The sequence below is a fragment of the Cricetulus griseus genome (genome assembly GCF_003668045.3).
Source record: "Cricetulus griseus strain 17A/GY chromosome 1 unlocalized genomic scaffold, alternate assembly CriGri-PICRH-1.0 chr1_1, whole genome shotgun sequence".
NCBI classification, from domain to species: domain Eukaryota; kingdom Metazoa; phylum Chordata; class Mammalia; order Rodentia; family Cricetidae; genus Cricetulus; species Cricetulus griseus.
In genome coordinates, this window is record NW_023276807.1 from 223566394 (window position 1) to 223585795 (window position 19402).

At 37.0% G+C, this 19402-nt stretch overlaps 1 protein-coding gene across 1 annotated transcript in view; it reads right to left on the bottom strand.

The window, feature by feature from the left end:
• Positions 1-19402, bottom strand: part of Adam28 (ADAM metallopeptidase domain 28) — a 51951-nt gene that overhangs the window by 13970 nt on the left and 18579 nt on the right. The window contains exons 9-15 of the mRNA XM_035453370.1: positions 17762-17931; positions 14995-15079; positions 13619-13749; positions 10980-11157; positions 9505-9594; positions 7345-7540; positions 2328-2430 (exon numbers count right to left, since the gene is read on the bottom strand). Coding sequence (XP_035309261.1) covers positions 2328-2430; positions 7345-7540; positions 9505-9594; positions 10980-11157; positions 13619-13749; positions 14995-15079; positions 17762-17931 — 953 coding nt within the window. The remainder of the gene's footprint in view (positions 1-2327; positions 2431-7344; positions 7541-9504; positions 9595-10979; positions 11158-13618; positions 13750-14994; positions 15080-17761; positions 17932-19402) is intronic.

Sequence of the window (19402 nt, forward strand, 5' to 3'; positions counted from 1 at the left end):
AGTCACCTAAGAAGAGAACACCTTAATTAAGCAATTGTCCCCATTAGACTGGTTTGTGGGCATGTCTGTTTCTTGATTAATTATTGTTGTAGAGGGCCTAGCTTCACTGTGGACAGTGCTATCCCTGGGCAGGTAGTATTGGGATGTGTAAGAAAGCAAGGTGAGCAAACCATGAGGAATGGAGACAGTAATTAAAACTCCCCCAATGCCTCTGTATCAGTTCCTATCTTCAGTTCCTGTCTTTATTTCCCTCAGTGATGGACTGTAACATGGAAGTGTAAGTCACATAAATACTTTCTTACAAAAGTAGCTTTTGGTCAGAGAGTTTTATCACAGAAATAGAAGGCAAACTAGGACTGAATGTGATAGATGGAGCTGGTCAATCACTGAGAGAAGTTCCTGGGGCTGAAGTTAGAGGATATACAAAGGGCTGATCCCTGACCTTACAAAGGTGCCCCTAGTCATTAGTTTTTATCATTTACTTCCCTCAGATAAACTCTAGAAGAGAACAGCTTCAGTTTTCCACAAGAGTGGTCTGTCTACACAAAACATTAAGTGTAGCTCTCACAGTTCCCCTTCTGAATCAGTAGGTTAAACTGCTCAACACTCAGCGATGCCATTGCTGTCCACAAGCAAATTCAAGAAGAGTCAAAGCCAATAATGTCACAGTTAAGTGCTTTATGCAAAATTCCTAGGAAGCCTGTGGACAAGCAGTCTACAAGAGAGAGAGCGGGACTTTCCTGTTATGCTAGTGGTTAGGAAAAATATGGATGACAAACTTAGGAAGTCACAGCTCTTCCAAACTCTGCTGGATGCTTTTCAAGAATCAGAAGATGATTCGTGACAAGCCTATAAGCTGGGCACACGAAATGAGAGAGCTGCCCATCACAGGCAATGGCCACTAAGTAACAAGACAGTGTCTGGAAGAAGATGAAATGTCTGAGCATCGTGTTTCACTCATTATCCACTGTTAACACAGCTATAAAGGGTAATAGGATTCTCACAGGCTACAGGGGAGGGATGGACCAGCCCTAATACCTTCCCACTCCATGTATTGCTTTGTGGACCCCTGTATATTTCCTTTTCCATAGCTGTTTCATTTTTGAATTTGATTTGAGTTGCTATAAAGAAAAGGTCACACTACACAGTTTGTCCTTTAGGCTCAGATCCCCTCAATGTGTCTCTACAACCCAACTAATTCATTAATATTAATTGTCTAGCAATATCAGTGTTCAACAGGAAAGCTTTGAAAAGTGCTCCTGCTGTTCAAACTTTTGTTATAAGTTCTATCTACAAAATTTGGATGAGGCATCAAACATCTGATCCACCTTCGGGGACAGGGGAGACAATTATTTGTTAAGTGTTCTGCTGTTCTTTCACAGGATGAGAGCTCTCTTTCCAGCCGCACCGTTGTAACTCCAGCTCCAGGGCCTATGATGCCCTCTCCTAGCCTCTAGTGGCACCTGCACGCATGTAGCATCCACACACACAAACACACCTTAGTACACACAACTGCAATGAATTGTAAAGTAACATATTTAAGTTGAATTTTAAAGGTCATCCTAAAATGGCAGAGTAGAAATACATACAAAAACCTCAAGTTCATCTGGTATGATTTTTACCATTCAGGATATCGATTCTGAAAATAAAATGAGCACTTCAGGTGAATTGTTGACCACTTTTCTTAGAATAGTCTTTTTCATGCAAATGTCTTGACAAATTTAAAAGCATATATATATAATATATATATATATAAGCATATATTTGTATATATATAATATATATATATAAAAGCATATATTTGTATATATGTATACATGCATATACATATGTATATGCATATGTATGCATATACATAGTTGCTTCTCTGAGTAGATAAAAATTTCTACCAAGAAATTCATAATGAAAAGCACTAAATTGACAAAGTATCTTTTAAAATATATTCCTAGATGTATTTATTTTATTTTATTTGTGTGTGTGTGGTGTGTGTGGTGGTGTGTGTGTGTGTGTGTGTGTGTGTGTGTGTGTGTGTGTGTGTGTGTGCGTGCGCGTGTGACTGTCTGGCCTGAATGTGTATATGTGTGCCATTTGCATGAGGAAGTCAGTAGAGGGCTTTGGTTTCCCAGGAACTGTAGCAACAGATGGTTGGAAGCCTCCAAGTGGGAGCTGGAATTGAACCTAGGTAATAACAGCAAAAGCTCTTCACTTCTGAGCTAACACAAATGCCATTTTCTGTTGAATTACAATTGGCCAGCATATGTGGGAGGAAACATGCCATTGTCCCTGTGGGGGCTATGGGAGGAAATTCAAACAATCTGGCCACTTACTTCGCATTGCAGGGCATGTGTGTGCCATTCTCTAGGTGACAGTATCCATACTTAGACCCACCTTCATTATGCTGATAACATGACTTATCTGCAACCTTGGTTCCTGGATCAGGTACAGATGAAAGTCACATATGTGGAGAAAAAATAGATAAGAAATTAATAATATAGAGCATGAACAAAATACACAGCTAACATTAAAAGTACAGATTAGATAACCCTTATCCAAAATCCTTGAGGTTAGAAATGTTTTGGATTGCAATTTCTTATACTTTGAGATATTTTCATGTACACCATGAGATAGCTACAGAATGGGACCCATCCCCAAAATAAAATTCATTTACTGTTTCATACATACTTTAAACACACAGCTTCCAGTCATTTTACTTGTCTTTAGAGTGCCTGAAATTCAACCTGTTACATGAGGGTCATAGGTAGATATTGACATTCAAAATAATTCTGTATTTAAAGCATCTAGTATTCTGATTTTTGAGATCAGGGATATATATTTGTGCTATTTTTGGCATTCTTCTATTGAAAATTTGCAGACACACAAGCCTCAATAATTTAATATCAGAGAAGTTAGGGGAAATTTAAAAAGACCTTTTAAATATTGTGTTATAATTGTTACTTAGGTATTTGAAAATATCTATATGAACTGCTGAAGGTTAAAAATTTCATCCAAATAAAAGATTTAGGCGAGAGTTGTTGCCATTGCATCATTATGCTAGAGACCAATAAGCATTAATAATAGATACAAATGCAGCCACAACTAGTAGTTTTGTTTAATCAAATGTTTCCTGTGTGTCAAGTACAGTGCTAAGGATCACACCTTCCATTTTCCATGTAATCAGCCTCAGACAGCATAAGATGGGCACAAAGCTCAGCAATTAAGAGCTCAGGCTTTAAGCACAACTTAGAAACTACTTGAACTACTTAGAACTTAACTACTGAACTTGCTCATCTATAAAATGAGGGTGTGTGATATGGTCCAAAACCCATAGGTTTGATAAGATAATTAATTAAGTTGATATGTGTAAGCCTCTGAGAACAGGGCTTGTTCAGTAGTATGGGGGTGATAAATATTAGCTAGTCTTACTGCTGTTTTCAGGTTATCAATAAGGAAGAAGAGACTCAGCCCAAGTCACACAGGAAGATAAGAAGCCAGCTTCACCCATCTCTCCCCAAAATACAGCCTCAGGCCCTAACTCTAAGTTGCCCTACTTCGTGATGAACAACTCTTAAACTCTGGCAGGCTGAACATAAACCTATGAGGGATAATTAGCAAGAGTAAAACAAGCAGAAGTTTATGAAGTGAGTGTTATGTCTTCAAGAAAAATACATGATATTGATTTATAAACTTGAATCATTTTAATGAATATCATGTTTTACTATTCAGGATGGTAAAATCCTTTGTGACTTTATTTCTTGAATTATTTGGAGCTTAGTAACATACTAAGTCCTTATTATAACAATACAGATATATTCTGGGAAAATAATTTCTTCTATAAAGGAAATGTCATAACCAATATCCCTAACATAATCAATATCCTAAGTTACGGAATCTAATATTTTTCAAAGCATTGTTCATGTACCCACCTTTAGGACCTTTTTAAGTACCTTTCCCCAACCAGTTACATCCCTGTGGTTTCCCTAGACTTTAAACATCCTACAGTATGAAAGAAACACAGGACTGGAGAGATGGCTCAGTGGTTAAGAGCACTGGCTCCTCTTCCAGGGATCCTGTGTTCAATTCCCAGCACTCACATTGTGGTTCACAACCACCTATAGTGGAATCTGATGCCTTCTTCTAGCATAAGGTTGCACATGCAGATAGAGCACTTATACACATAAAATAAATAAGATAAATCTTAAAAAGAAGAACCATTGTTAGATTAATGCAGTATCATCTGTTTAATAGATCCTTATTCTTGGATTTTAATTCCTCTTCAATTATCATTGCCATAAAAAAACAATGCTGGAAGAAAAATTTTCATTGATAAACATTTCAGAGTTCAGCTGCTAGGGCAAAGGAGGAAAAAGCCATGTCTTTGACTGTGTGTGTGTAATTTTCCAAATCTTCGTCTCTGCAAACATTTCACTAATCCATGTTTTGCCAGCAGTGTGTTGTGGTAAGTGAACAATCTGTGCCATCTTTCCTAACACCTGTAGCCAGTCTTTGCTGGCTCATAAATGCAGAAGGTTAAGGGTTAACCTACATTCATTAATACTCTCTATAGAGCTATGGAGTGAAATAGTTTTAGTCTATTGGTTGAGCGTTCCCATTTCCTTACTAAAATGAAGTACCTGCTTATAGCATAATCATATTTTCAGTATTTTTAATTTTGACTTACAGAGATATCTTGAGGCTAAAAGTGTGATTTTTATTATTAATGCATGTTACAAATTTTTTCAGAGGCACTAAAAATAAATATGACCTTGTATGCATCACAAAACTTAGAATTTGAAGACATATCTGTTTTTCTAGTATTTTATGGTGGCTACCTTTGAATGAACAATTTAATGGTCTACTCCATCTAATACCTGATAAATAAGTTCAATATTAATTCAAAATTATCTAATTTTGACAAGGAAAGTCAGGAACTGAAAAAATATGGAGAACATATACTGTGTCCCTGGATGATGAGATAACAAGACCTGAGATGGAGCCAGACAATGGAGTCAGATAGAAGTTATTACTCAGCATAATTACACTCATTTATCACTAGGTAATAAAAGGACATGTTGAGATTCACTTATGCATGTAGGGATTTCTTTCCTTGAGTTTCTCTCTTCTAAGGAAGGATACCCAAGAGCAACCAGCCAGCAGATTCCCTGTATCATGTAAGTAGGAACCTGGAAGCATGCAGGCTATGACAATTTAATACATGGCAACATATACATGCCATCCAGGAAGTACAAATAATTGTATTCTTTTTAAATATTGCTTTTCTTTCATTTTGTAGAATTTTGTGATCTTTGACCAGTAGCTCCCTGTTTCTTCCGCATATCCCCACAAGCACTCTGCTGTTTACTTCCAGGGGTTCAACATCTTTATAGACTTCACATAGAATTGAGCACACTTGTACACTCTAATTAGAAAGGTGAATTTCCAATTAAGCTTTTGCATCCAGTTTAAATTTGGGCTTTCAGCTATCTTCAGATGACATTATATGTTAAAGCCTGTGCTATGATTTCCTTAGAGTGGTCACTAAGCTTTGAGTGAACAAAAATGGTCATTGAAATGTTCTCATGTTTCCTCACTGCTATTCTGCACTCCATGGGTCTTTATTTATTTGTTTCCTGCTTGAGCTCATTGCCTATCCCCCAACATTACTGTCATTCCTGTATGCACAGATGAATTTGATGATTAAAAACTGACTTTTGCCAAGTTTGTCTCAAACACTGTATGGTCAGACAGTTATTAAAACAATAAAAATGTCAATATAAACTTAAAATTTCACTAGAACACCCTTTTTATTTGCTACCTTTAAACTTTTGGTTTTTTTTAAATGCCCCCATCCAATTTGATTCCACTTTCCTGTGTCTGAATGTCCTCAGCAATATGGTTTTACCTTCAGGTTCTTGGAGACAACCAAAGCTATCGGCAAAGCATGTAATAATATGTAAGGGGGTGGTCTATGGAACACCCCTGAGCTATGACTCCGAGGGCCTTTTGCATTGCAAGTCAGTAGCATATTTGATAGATAGTCTATGGTTCCTGGGGGCAAGTATTATCACTCATTGTTACCCAATTGCACACACACACACTTTTGAGTTACATTATATACCATGTGTCTCTATGATCTACATTCCTATTCTCAGAAGTATCAGATGGTGCTTTGCAAGCTGCTAAGGGAGACTAGTTTTACACAGCTATTGTGCATTTAGCCACTACAATGAACAACCCAATAAGATTTCTCTAACAGTGGAATAGTGACACTTTTATCTTGGAGATATACAACAGCTATCTAACTAGACTTTAGCTCAATATGAGGGAATCCATGCCTGGTACTATCAATAATCCATGGCTTGAGAGGTCACAGATACTATTATACTATTATTACCATTTTTCTAACTCAGGACAGCTTCTACTTTTATTTTAAACATTATCCTTATGTACATAAATAACTACAGCTCTCACCCCCCTTATCAATGAAGCTTTTTAAAATGTATTTAACTTTTTTGCAGCAGGCAGAGGCCCCTCCGCAGATGACAATTTTCAGGAACCAATGGTTATGAAGGAAGGGAAAATCAGTTGTTTTCACCTATGTGTACCCTATAAATCCCAAGTGGTCAGCACTAAACACATGTATGTATGAGCAACACTAAATGGAGTCAGTAGTGTGTGTGCATGCGTGTGTGTGTGTGTGTGTGTGTGTGTGTGTGTGTGTGTGTGTGTGTGTTAGCAATAATAATTGTAGATAAAAAAAAGTCATGAGCCTGACAGTAAGTTGGGGGGAAGGAGGAGTTAAAAGAAGGGGTAGAATTGATGTAATTACAGTGCACTCATGTTTGAAACTCTCTAATTAAAAATTTAAAATATACTTATTTGTGACTTTGAAAAGTATCACCATTTCTAGAAAGAATGTGGTAGATTGGCCCTTTGGCCAGGGCCAAACACCATCACTGGAATGATATAGACATGGAGAGGAATTTGCTCCTGGGTTACTCATCTTCATTGCTAATTTGATGTGTGTTAGATTCACCACAGAAACATACTTCTGTGTATATCTGTAAGACCGTTTCCAGAAATGCTTAACTAAGGAGGGAAAGCCTGACTTTGGGGACAGCATTCCATGAGCAGTAGTCCTACACTGCATAAAAAGGAAAAACTGAAGGAGCACAGGCATTCATCTTCTGCTTCCCAACTGGGGATACAGTATAAGCAACTGCTTCCAACTCCTGAAGCCTCAACTTTCCCTGGAACTAAGAGACAAAATCAACCCCCTTTCCTTACGTGTCTTTCTTTATGTATTTTGTCATAGTAGCAAGCAAAGTAACTAACACAGGGTCTTACCTGGTCCCCACATCTCCATGCACTGCTGCTGCAGGGTGGGACACTTGCCTTTCAAGCAATAGCCATGCCCACTTTGGCAAGGGAAGCCATTGACTCTAAATCTGTCAACTGGGCAGTGGCTAGATTTACCATCACACATTTCAGGCAGATCACACTCATTTTTTGCTGTTCTGCACACAACTCCAGCCTTTTTAAGCTGCAAAAGAAAAGAAAAGAAAAGAAAAGAAAAGAAAATATGTGTCTCCCTGACCCTTGCCCTGACACCTCAGGGTAACACAGACAACCCATTTGTTCTTCCGGGCCATGGCATAATTCTAGTGTAATTTATTTTTGCACTACATCCATGCCATGTCACTAGTGTTGGTGTTGGCCAATACTTTGAGTCTTTAAGCAATTAATATTTTGAATTTGCAATACAAACACTAAAGAAACATAGTAAAATAAGAGGCACACCAGGCATGTCTCAGATGGAGAGTAGAGAGTTGTATCTCTCCTTTTGTTGAATGATTCTTTGTCATGATTTTTAAGATTTAAACCTGCAACTTCGGGATTTGCTAGTTAAGTGAACCTTCTGCTGGAAAAGCACACAGCTTTGCAAGTTCCAGATCTGCATATTTCAAGACTTTCCCAGGCATCAAGTTTCCTTGGTTCTTTTCATTACAGATTCAGGTATTTCTTGTCAAGTCTTGTAAAGGAATGTTTCTTTGTGAAGAAAGAAATAACCAAATATGCCCTTGCTATATGAACTCTGTTGCAATAGTACTGTAAATTTCACCCTTACTTCCTTGGAGAAACCTTGATTAAAAACAATTCCTCTGCCAATTCAACAAGTCAGAGGAGGCTCCTCCTTTGCTAGCTGTTTGAGTAGGCACAGACCATCACATTCAGGAAACAACTTACATTGTTTTAATAACAGTTACAGAACCAGACCTAAACTGCAGTTGAAGTTTACTAACTCTGCAAATATAAGTCCCACTGCTCCAAAAATATGTTCTCTTATACCAAACCATACCAAGTCCCTTCTTTGTTCCCTCTCTGGTCATCTAGATAGTCTTTTTTTAATGTCTACATCTAACTCTAAAATCATTTCATTTGTGTTTCCAGGTCATTAGAAATACCGCTTTTACATGAAGTGTCCTCTGACCTCTCCAATATAGATTTCTGCTCTTTTCTTCTTCCATGTAGTGTGGGTGAGCCCTTGTTGAATTTAGATTTAAATACTGTGGTTTTGAATTTGGGTCCTGATTTATGATATAAGAAGCCCCAATCAATTCAAAATACTTTTCTAACATGTGCATCAGTACAGGTAGGCTAAATCAGTTCATACAGGGCAGTTTAGCAAGGCCCTACAGTGTGAGAAGAAGCAGAATGGGGAACTCCCAATGGCCTTGGAGCTGGTCATATTTGCCCATGTTGGTTTTCCTACTAAATATTGACCATGTTATTTTTTATTTCTCAAAAAATATACTGTATGAACTTAAGATAAATAATGTGGCATTTTGGTGTTTGATTGTGTGTGTGTGTTTTTTTTTTGTGTGTGGTGTATGTATGTATGTATGTATGTATGTATGTATGTATGTATGTATGTATGTATGTTAAATCCATGTATTCCAGGCTGTCCCTGAACCAACCTTTCATGCAGCTAATGATAATTTTAAACTTCTGTTTCTGTTACCTCTACTTCCTGGATGCTGAGATTGAAGGCAAGACCCACCCCATACCTTATTTATGCTGTATTGGGGATTGAACCTGGGGCTTCATGCATGCTAGGCAGGCACTCTGCCAGCTAAATCACATGCCCAGTCCTACACTCAGCATTTTTAGAGTTGCATTTACAAGAGATCACACAGCCTCTGTCTCTCTGAGTCTTTCTCTCACTTGATAGAATGCCCTCGTGGATTACCCTGGATATCACAAGTAGGAGACATACTATTTTTGTACATTTTCTGCTCTAAGACCTCTTTCACTCAAAAGAAAAATGAGATAATATCTTCTGTGCATTGTTTGGAGACAGGTTGAATTTGAAAAGTACCCAAAGAGTGACTGAGTCATTATTTACTAGGAAGTAAAACACTGCTCTGCCTGATTAACTGAGCACATTCATTGAAGCATTAATAGAGAAAATGGTCATAATTACAAAATAGAATAAATGACTCTTACTTGGCATTTCTCACAGCATTCTCCCAGAGCACACTGGAAACCTGCTTTGATTTTGCAGGTCTTGGCATCACAGCATTTGTTGGTACATTCCTAGAAAATGTCAACCACAGATGAAAGTGCTATATAATTTTAGTATAATACATAATATAGTTTATTTGCTACATGTACACATTTCTGGGTATCATTTAATTTTTTCCTTTAGTAAAATAAAGGTAAACAGAGACTTATGAGTTTGAGAAGCTGGTGGCTTGCATTTATCTGATGTTTCACTTACATATGTTTTAGTGGACATATACTTTCTATCCTTTTGAACAAATGTATTTCCTTCAAGTCCTTCATATGAATATTCATAATTTCTATTTTTCTTGATAAAATATGAAGGAAAAGAATGATTTTTAGAAAAATCTAATGTAATTAATCCTACTCATTAGTTATTCTTCTATCCCATCTTCAATTTAATTCCATCTTCAATGTAGCTACTGAACATTATACATTAGTCTTCAACATACATATTCTGGCCATTAATTTATTTCTAGCACATATCACAGAATAAGTAGCAATGTGGTCCAACACATTTGTAGGTAACATCTTATTGCAATGGCAAATGGTTGGACACCCATGAAAACAATATAATTTCTTTGATCTTAGTTTTTTGTTTCTGACAGAGTCAAATCTGTTCTCTATAGGTGCTAGAGAACCTAGAATCTCTAGAAGTTTCCATTGTACCTGCCAAGATTCCTACTGAAAAATGAGACTTCAAGAGTTACAACATTTTTATAGTTAAAACTATTTTCCTAAATTGAAGTAAAAACATCATCAGAGGAAGACCATCCTTACAGATAGAGCAAATAAACCTTTAATCTTATTCTGAAGTCATTGCAAAGCCAGTCTCCAGAGGGAATCATGTATCACTTCTATTAAGTGTTAATAGATGGGGGTAGGATGGAACAGTATTTATAGAATTTTGGCCAGACTGTGAATAGGATAAGATCAAGATGGGGATCCGATTGTGATGCCAACAATCTCTGAGTCTTGACAGATATGGGATACGTGAAGTTGCAATCCATTCTGAAAGTGGGTGTGAAAGTCAATAAACAAGACCTGGGTCTAGATTTTGACTCTTGTTCAGACCAGGTCTGTGAGTTTGGGGAAGCAAATTATTTATATTGCCACACCTAAAGGGTTGCTCACTGGTCCACAGTTGCTTGAGCTACCTGAAAATTTTCAACCAGAATGCTAGGGATGAAGACCTTGTGAGGGGTGTTATAAAGTCAGGATGGAAAGGGATTTAGTAGGGAAGATAAAGATATATTAAGATCTGCACACTCATTGGCAGATTAGCCTGAAAACTACCTACCAATCCAAAGTCCCAAGAAACCTTCAATGGTTTTATTGTGGGTGGCATAATCTTGTATACTTTATGTTCTTAGCAATTGATAAATGAACTAAGTTGTTTTAGAAATGGCTAGAAGTACCTCGGGGGTGCCGCAGTCACAGTCTTCACTCACTTCTACTAACTGGTTCCCACAGACTGGGATTGATATGATATCTGAAGGCAATGGAGTATTAGAGAGGCAATGGGATAATTTGTCTTCAAGAAACTTTCCATAGTTAACACGGCTGCAGGAGCTGAAGTCTGTAGGCATATGGAACCTATGTAGATAAAGAAAGAGAAAAGGTAGTCCATCATGCTTTAAATGTGGGAAGTAATGGCTGGTATCAACTACAATGGCATTTACAAATTACCACAGATATCAAATCCAATGCACTAAGTACTAAGTTATACTTATGAGAACATCTTAATTTCTAAATTCACCCATTTGTGTAAACATAAATATCTCATCTAAGTGGGCAAACATGAACTTTCTCAAAGTGTAGTATGCTGACTTCTTTTAATGAAAACAAAATGCTTCTAGGACAGCTCATGTCATCTCTCTCATCCCTGGATCATATTTTATGCATAGACCTTATTCACTTAGATAAGTACCGCTGACATTCTTTTTATCTTATAAATAAAGGGGAAATAAATGTGCATATATATATATATATATGTGTGTGTGTGTGTGTGTGTGTGTGTGTGTGTGTGTGTGTGTGTGTGTGAGAGAGAGAGAGAGAGAGAGAGAGAGAGGGGGGGGGGAGAATATGAACTTCTTCAAGCTTGGAAATTATTTTCCAGCAAGTGAGGAATATAAATGCCTATTCCAATCTTTTACTGTGAGAAGCTCTTTTTTCCTTTTATTGAAAATAGATATTTTTCTCTCATTACATATCCTGATTATAGTTCATCTCTCTACTCTTCCCAGTTCTTCCCCACCTCTCTTCCCATCCAGATCCATGTCCTTTATGTTTCTAATCTTACAAATGAAGGTGGGGCTTAAACATGCAATAACATCTGAAAGAAATGACACTAACTTTGTAACTGGAGGAAATCCAGGTCCTTTGGGAAGGAAGGAGAATGAAAAAAATAACCTAATAACCTAATAATTAGTGTTGGCAGAAAGGTGAGAACAGATAATACTAAAATATAACAAAATATATACTATGACAAAGCAAAAACTATAGCACCAAAGTTGTACAAGACAAATCAACAGGAAAAGAGCCCCAGAGAAGGTACAAGAATCAGAGACCCACTTGTTTGCACACTCGGTGATCCCACAAAAACAGTCAACTGGAAGGCACAACATATATGCAGAGGACCTGATGCAGATCCTTGCAGGCCATGTGAAAACTGCCTCTGTCTCTCTGAGTTCATAGGAGCTTTGCTCATGTTGATTGACAGTGTCTTGTTTTCTTGGTGTCCTTCATCCCCTCTTGCTCTAACACTTTCTTCCCCATCTTCTGTGAGGAGGAATCAAGTGGAGTAGACACCCCATTTAAGGATGAAAGTTCCAAGGTTTCTCACTCTCTGTGTAATGTTTGTGTATGTTCCCATCTGCTGTAGGAAGCTGTTCTGATGATGGCAGATAATATTTGTCTTCCTGGGTCTGGGTTACCTCACTCAGGATATTTTTTTTCTAGTTCCATCCATTGACCTGCAAATTTCAGGATGTCTTTTTTTTTTAACAGCTGAGGAATACTTCATTATGAAAAATGCACCACATTTTGTTTATTTATTCTTCTGTTGAGGAACATCATCAGAATTTTCTTCAAAAACTCTTTCCCTGTGATCATTCACTCTGAGTTTATGGAAAATTTGACAAATACTTTACAAATTTTGGGCAAAATTTGTACAAAAAATTAACAAAAATAATTTTTCATGCCACGTACCATGTAGATAACATGAGCATAAAATGATGAGCTGACCCAACCCCAAAGAGAGAATGTGTTTCTAGTATGACAAGGTTTTAAAAAATATGTATAGGGGCTGGAGAGATGGCTCAGCAGTTAAGCACCAGCTGATCCTCTAAAGAACACTGGTTTGATTATAAGCACCTACATGGCAGTTCACAATTGTAACTCCAGTCTTAGGGGATATTATGCCCTCTTGTGGCTTCCAAGGGTATTATATATAAGTGGTGCACAAACACACATGCAGGCAAAATAACCATTATTTTAAATAATTTAAAAAATACATAGAGGTGCAGGTAAGCTGTTATGGCACAAGTTCACCAGTGAAGAATTCAAATATCAAATTGCTTATTAATTAAATGGAATTAAATGAAATAAATGAATTTTAGTACATTAATATTTGGAAGTCAATATGACTTAGCTTTATGATTTATTTATCTGCTGTTGCCTGTCCAGACTTCATGTCACCGAGGCTGGATGCACTGTGTCTGAGTCCTGAGCTGAAAGGCTCCATGAGCTGTGTATGTTGCTCCAGGACCACAGCTAGTGCCTCAGGGGGTTACACCGATCAATAATGGCTCCTGCAAACTTGGCTTATCCCTTGCTTTCTGATTATTCTCCCATACAAACCTCTATGTCTGAGACATTTTACCTTTGTTTATTATTGGGAGCTATATATAAAGATGTAAGCTTCATGATTTTTATTAAAATTCTTCTAGTTCTAAGATATCAAGTCTTTAACAAGTTGTTGACTGTGACTTTGAGGCTAGCACCAACCACAGTACATCAAAACCAGGGACACACAGCATGTCTCCAACACCCTCACCTTAGTGACTGCTCCATTACACAGACTTCAGATGGGCACTTGCAACTCAAGTAGTCATGGATCATGCCAAGGTTATGGCCCATTTCATGGGCCATTGTTCCTGCAACTCGAAGATGGTAGCTACTGTGGTCCTAGGGTAATAACAAGAAAATGACATGGTGACATACTCTTGAAGATCTCAGTCTCTCTCTCTCCCTCCCTTATCTCTCTCCTTCTCTCTGTCTGTCTCTCTGTCTCTGTCTCTGTCTGTCTCTGTCTGTCTCTCTGTCTGTCTCTCTGTCTGTCTCTCTGTCTGTCTCTCTGTCTCTCTCTGTCTCTCTCTCTGTCTCTGTCTCTCTCTCTCTCTCTCTCTCTCTCTCTCTCTCTCTCTCTCTCTCTCTCTCTCACACACACACACACACACAAATACCAAAAATACACAAGTAAGTATCATTCAAACAGCAATCCAAAAATGTTGGTGTAACCATTTCAACATGAGACAAAGTGGACACCAGAATAATCAAAGATCAAATAAATTGATAAACACCTATTGAAACTGGCCACAACAAAAAGAAAGGGCACATGTGATCAATATAATAATTTAGAATGAGCTTGTAAGTTAACTCCATATATAAAACTTTGTGGGGCTAGAGACATGGCTCAGTGGTGAAGAGCACTGGCTGCTCTTCCAGAGATCCTGTGTTCAGGTCCCAACAACAACATTATGGCTCACAACCATCCATAATGAGATTTTGAACCCTCTTCTGGCATGCAAGTATACATGCAGACAAAACACAATACACAATAATAAAAAAAAGATGGTAAGGGATATAATCAACCAATTCTTGCCCACTTAAATAAATGGACATATTTCCCCCTGAAAGATGAAACTATAAAGGTTGCTCAAATAAAGGTAATATGAACAGTCCAAAAGTTGACTGAATCAATAAAATTTGATTTCAAATTATTTCCATAAAAACCTACATTCCCACACATTTTACTGGTGGATTCTGTTAAACATTCTAGAAAAAACAATAGCAAGTCTACTCCAATAGTGCAGAAAATTAGAGCTGGAAATATATTCCAACTCCTTGAATATATTTATTCTAACAACAAAACCTTTACAAATCACATTATATGGAAATAAAACTCTAGGCTGATACCACCCTTGAGTCTAGAGGCAGAGCTCCTGAAGATGTATTAGTATTGTGAATTAAGACAACATTTTATGAATACTTCAGATTCATCTGAGAATGAAAGGTTAGGTCAACATTTTCTATTCAGTCATTCTATTTACCCAGAAACAGATAGTAGGACAGCCCTAACTATCTTCTCCATAGACAGGGTAGGAAAATTGGGGAGATGCACAGAACCAGCATTTGATTCTTCAAACAGACCTGAATGATGCCAACAGAATGATAAGGAGAACACATTGAAGACATGAAAGCGAGACCCACTGTTGATCCAGAAAAGTCTGTTGAACTATAAGGAAGAAAAGAATGGATTTTAAAATGAGAAAACTGTTTTTTAAAAAAAAATAAAAAATTCATTTAGAACTTTAAACAAGTACTAGAGAAATTCAAATTGCCAGCTGTCACTTAAGTAGTTTCTTGGGGTTTTGAAATCATAGAAAGAACTTTTCTACTACTGTCTTCCACAGAACTTGAAATTCAAGCATTTGGATATAAGAACATCAAATGTTTACCTCATATTCATGACTATTATAACTTTTCTAATTTTCCTTTCAATTTATAATTTATTCCTTGTCAAAGAAAGAAACTGGTTTTTGTTTGGTTGGCTTTTGTTTTCTTGTGGGGTGATTGTGGTTGTTTGCCTTTGTTCCTAAAATAGTGATTCCCTGTATCTAATATTTTGGTTATACGCTAAATGTCATGTTTTGTTTTAATATGTATCTTTCTTATACTTTATTTTAACCACTTATTCTTATGCTCTTTTTGTATTGTTTTTGCTATGTTAAGATTTTAGAAGTATTTATATTATTGAGTTATTTCTGCTACTGAACACAAGCAGGTTTAGACCAGTTGCATTTATTTGCTTATGGTTTTTAGCGAATTTAATTTTGCTTTTGAAGTTTCTTTATTTCTAGTTAGCAATGGTGCCAGTGCCTTCCTTTGCCTATGCTTTTTTGCTACCTACACAAGGCTTGGACCCTTGTTTATATAGTGGAATTTTAACCACTTGTCAAACTATAAATTCCCTAGTTGATTCAACTTGTGTTTTTCCACTAAAAATATCAAAGGAGTAAATTTGATTCTGACATGAAAGATAAGAAAATTAATAGAATCCCCCCTGTCCATTCCCTGTATATTTTATATTTTGACCTAATATGATTTTTCATACATGTTATTTAGAAATTATACTTCTGCATTTTGGCATGTTTAAAGATTTATCACATCAGTAACCAATTTAACTTTACATTATAGAAGATTTTATACTTGATTCTACATTTATATGGTATCAGTTCTCACCATTGACAACATTAACAAAAATAGCACCATCCTCAACTCTATTTTGGCTTCTCTTCTCCATGAGTAGAGTATATTTGGACTTTAACACTCTTATCTGGTTATCCTTGTGTATAGTTATCTTGTTAATCTGTCTAGTAGATGGTAAGACTTACAATTTATAAATGTATCAGTAAATCTTTCATCTAGGAAATTAGTGATTTTTTTCCTCTTTGCTCTGATCTCTTCAAGAAGTATCTTCTCAGGATACCATTAACATTTACCTACCCCTTTAAATCTTGCCTATGACTTTCATCTCTATTGCTTTGTAGTACATGAATATACAGCAATTTTACAGACTTGGGAGCCAGTATAGGAAGAGTTCAAATCACTTAGGTTTTCCAGCAACTGAGGCCATACCTCAGGAACTCATTAAGTTCCTCCTTAAAGAACAGACTCCACCCAAACTGTCTCTCAATCCAGAAGTCACTCTTCCAAACTAAGGAGTTGTGTCTGCTTTTCTCCAGCTGTGACCTTCAGTTAGTCATTCCTTTAGGACTCATAGACCAATGACCTCCTTTATCTTGGAAACTGGTGGGGCCTATGGTATGGGACTTTGGTTAAGATCATATAATCATTGTGGCGAAGAGCATATTTCCATTGTCATTAAGAGCATACATCAATTGTGGTTAAGATCATAATCCAATTGTGGCTAAGATCACACATCCATTGTGGTGTTGTGTGAACTTTAAGGCTAGATCACAGTAAGTCAAGATTTTTCTGGGCTTCATAGAATGCTGGTGTCAGAGAAGCCAAAACTGCTTAAGATCCTACTACATAGGATAATTCCAGCCATACCGGCCCAGGTGTGTGGTGTGTGTGTGTGTGTGTGCGTGTGTGTGTGTGTGTGTGTGTAATATATATGGGAATTAAGCTTATAGTAAACTCATAAGTTTTGAATTTATGTTATGATCAGTACACAACATAAATTGCATACAAATTATAAATTATATATGTATGTATTCATATATATGGGATTAAACTTAAGGTAAACCCATAAGTTTTGAATTGATTTTTTATGATCAGCACAAAATACAAATGAATTCTACAAGACATAAGTCATCCATTCCCATGTCATGCACTGTTCCCTGAGGAAGCAGAATCTTTAGCCATTTTAAATCCATGCTGGCAGCTTCCTCCCGTATGACATCACTGAAACTATTCACGTGTGTATAGGCACATTCTTGGTCTCATCTATCAAAGTCCAATGCAACTTTCATCCATTGTATTTATTTTAGCTCTGTTTTTAAATGGCCCTTCAGCAGAACAGTCTAAGTGTGGAGTTTTAATACAACACTCAATCTTACTTTAACTCTAGAAGTTTCTCCTAACTCATGGCTAAAGTGGATCAGTTCTTCTAAACACAGTCTAAATTTGTCCTTTTGAGCAGACACAATCAAACAGATTCTGATAAATGATAGATTGCCTTATCTTTATTTTTAAAAAAGCCAATACTTAGACCCAAAGTAAAACATATCCAACAAGGACCCATCTGAGTATTTTTAAATCCTTTCAATTCCCCTGTGTGTAACTTCTTACATCTTGCACATCCCCCAAGATATCACTTTAATTGCTGAAGCTCCAAAAATAGAGTCCATGCTTCATGCCTTATAAAGTGCAGGGAGGAAACCATACATACGAGATCAACTGGGCAATGTCATGATGCTTCCGTTTTAGCAAGTCATTCCCTCTCCACTTAGAGAAGTTATTCAGGGTAGTGTTGGCATGTGGGGTTATCTCTATTTTATCTTCATCGGTCCAGATTTCCATTCCAACTAAGGCCACATGGGCATCAAGCTTTTTGTAAAGCTGTTCAGAGAGAATGCATTACAAAGCAAACAGTTATAATAACAAAATTATGTTTTAATATTTTCACTGCACTTTATCCTTGTGTGTGTCATTCCCTTTACCACCATGAGCATAGCTGTACCTTTCCAGATAAAAGTGCTCATCTGAAAATTATATTAAGTAACATCTTGAGGGTCGTTTTCAAGATTGAGATAATGTGGGAGAGAAAGATACCACAGTTCCAGAGATTATGGGTCCATTTTGATTCTTGTTTACTTTAACTCCCTGGCATAATTTTCTATTGGGATTTGGTTATCAGCATTTCCTTAAGTAGATTCTGGGAAACAAAACCCTACCAAATAAAGCTTGTTATTTTTGATTCTAATATGCTAGAGGCCATGTCAGAGGAACTGCAGTCAGTAATGGGGCATATGGAATGCAGCCCAGTGGATGGCAAAGCTGCACTGCATACATCCTGGAGAGAGAAAGCCCTGTGAGCAATGTTTCCAGAGTGCTCTCTGCTTTTGCTGTGCTTCCTTCTGCCTGATGCTGCTGCTGTGGTCCTGTTGTTTCTACATGGTGTGATTACTATGTGAAATGATCCAACTGTATGAAGTATTGTGTGATTGTTTCTTGGGAAACCCCCAGTCCTCACGAGGCAACTTACTTGTAGATCATAATGAAAATGATGTTTTAAAGAGCAATAATGATTGGCTAGATCTGTGATTTAATTGGACTTTCTGAGTTAGCCCAAGAGATACAGATGGTTAGGACAGTTAGTAAAGATGATTAGGGAAATGGTTTAACTTATTCTGCCAATTGCTCCAATAAGAGATACAAAAAGAGCAAAAATAGGCTAGAAGTCACCTTCCCCTTTGTTAGATATGAGATTTTCAGAGGATGGAAAATAAGAACAAGGAAGTCTCATGCGTTATAGACCCATAGATTCTCCCTGTGGAAAACTCGGCTGATGACTAAAGAATGCAATTATGCCATAAGCCCAAGTTTAGGCCTGAGTTCCTTGGTCATGTTACTTACAGAATTAATCACAGGCCCCAGTATGCACCTTGAAAAAACAAAGTTGTGAAAGAATATTAAATGACCCTATTATGTGTAAATAAAATCAGATGACTAGCTGACCACTCGTTTAAAGTTTAAAGTTTCTCTAGAGTAGAATTGAGAATAGAAATCTGCTACACTGAAACTGCAAACAGCTGCCGGCTGGCACAAAAGTAACCGGCTGAAATGTGTTTGGCTTGCTTAAAACTTTGGTAATCAGTAATAAAAGAACTATTGCTTTGACATGAAGATGCGATGGTGGGGAAATCAATACAAACCTGTTTAACTACTTGCGGCTTCTAAGAAAAACACGTAAGTTGTGATCAGAATGTGATTTCTTATGTAAAGATTTTAATTTGTTTTCGGAAAATAAGTAACTTGTGGTTATGAGGTAACCTTTTCTTGCATAGAAATCATTGTCTTAGGTGGTATA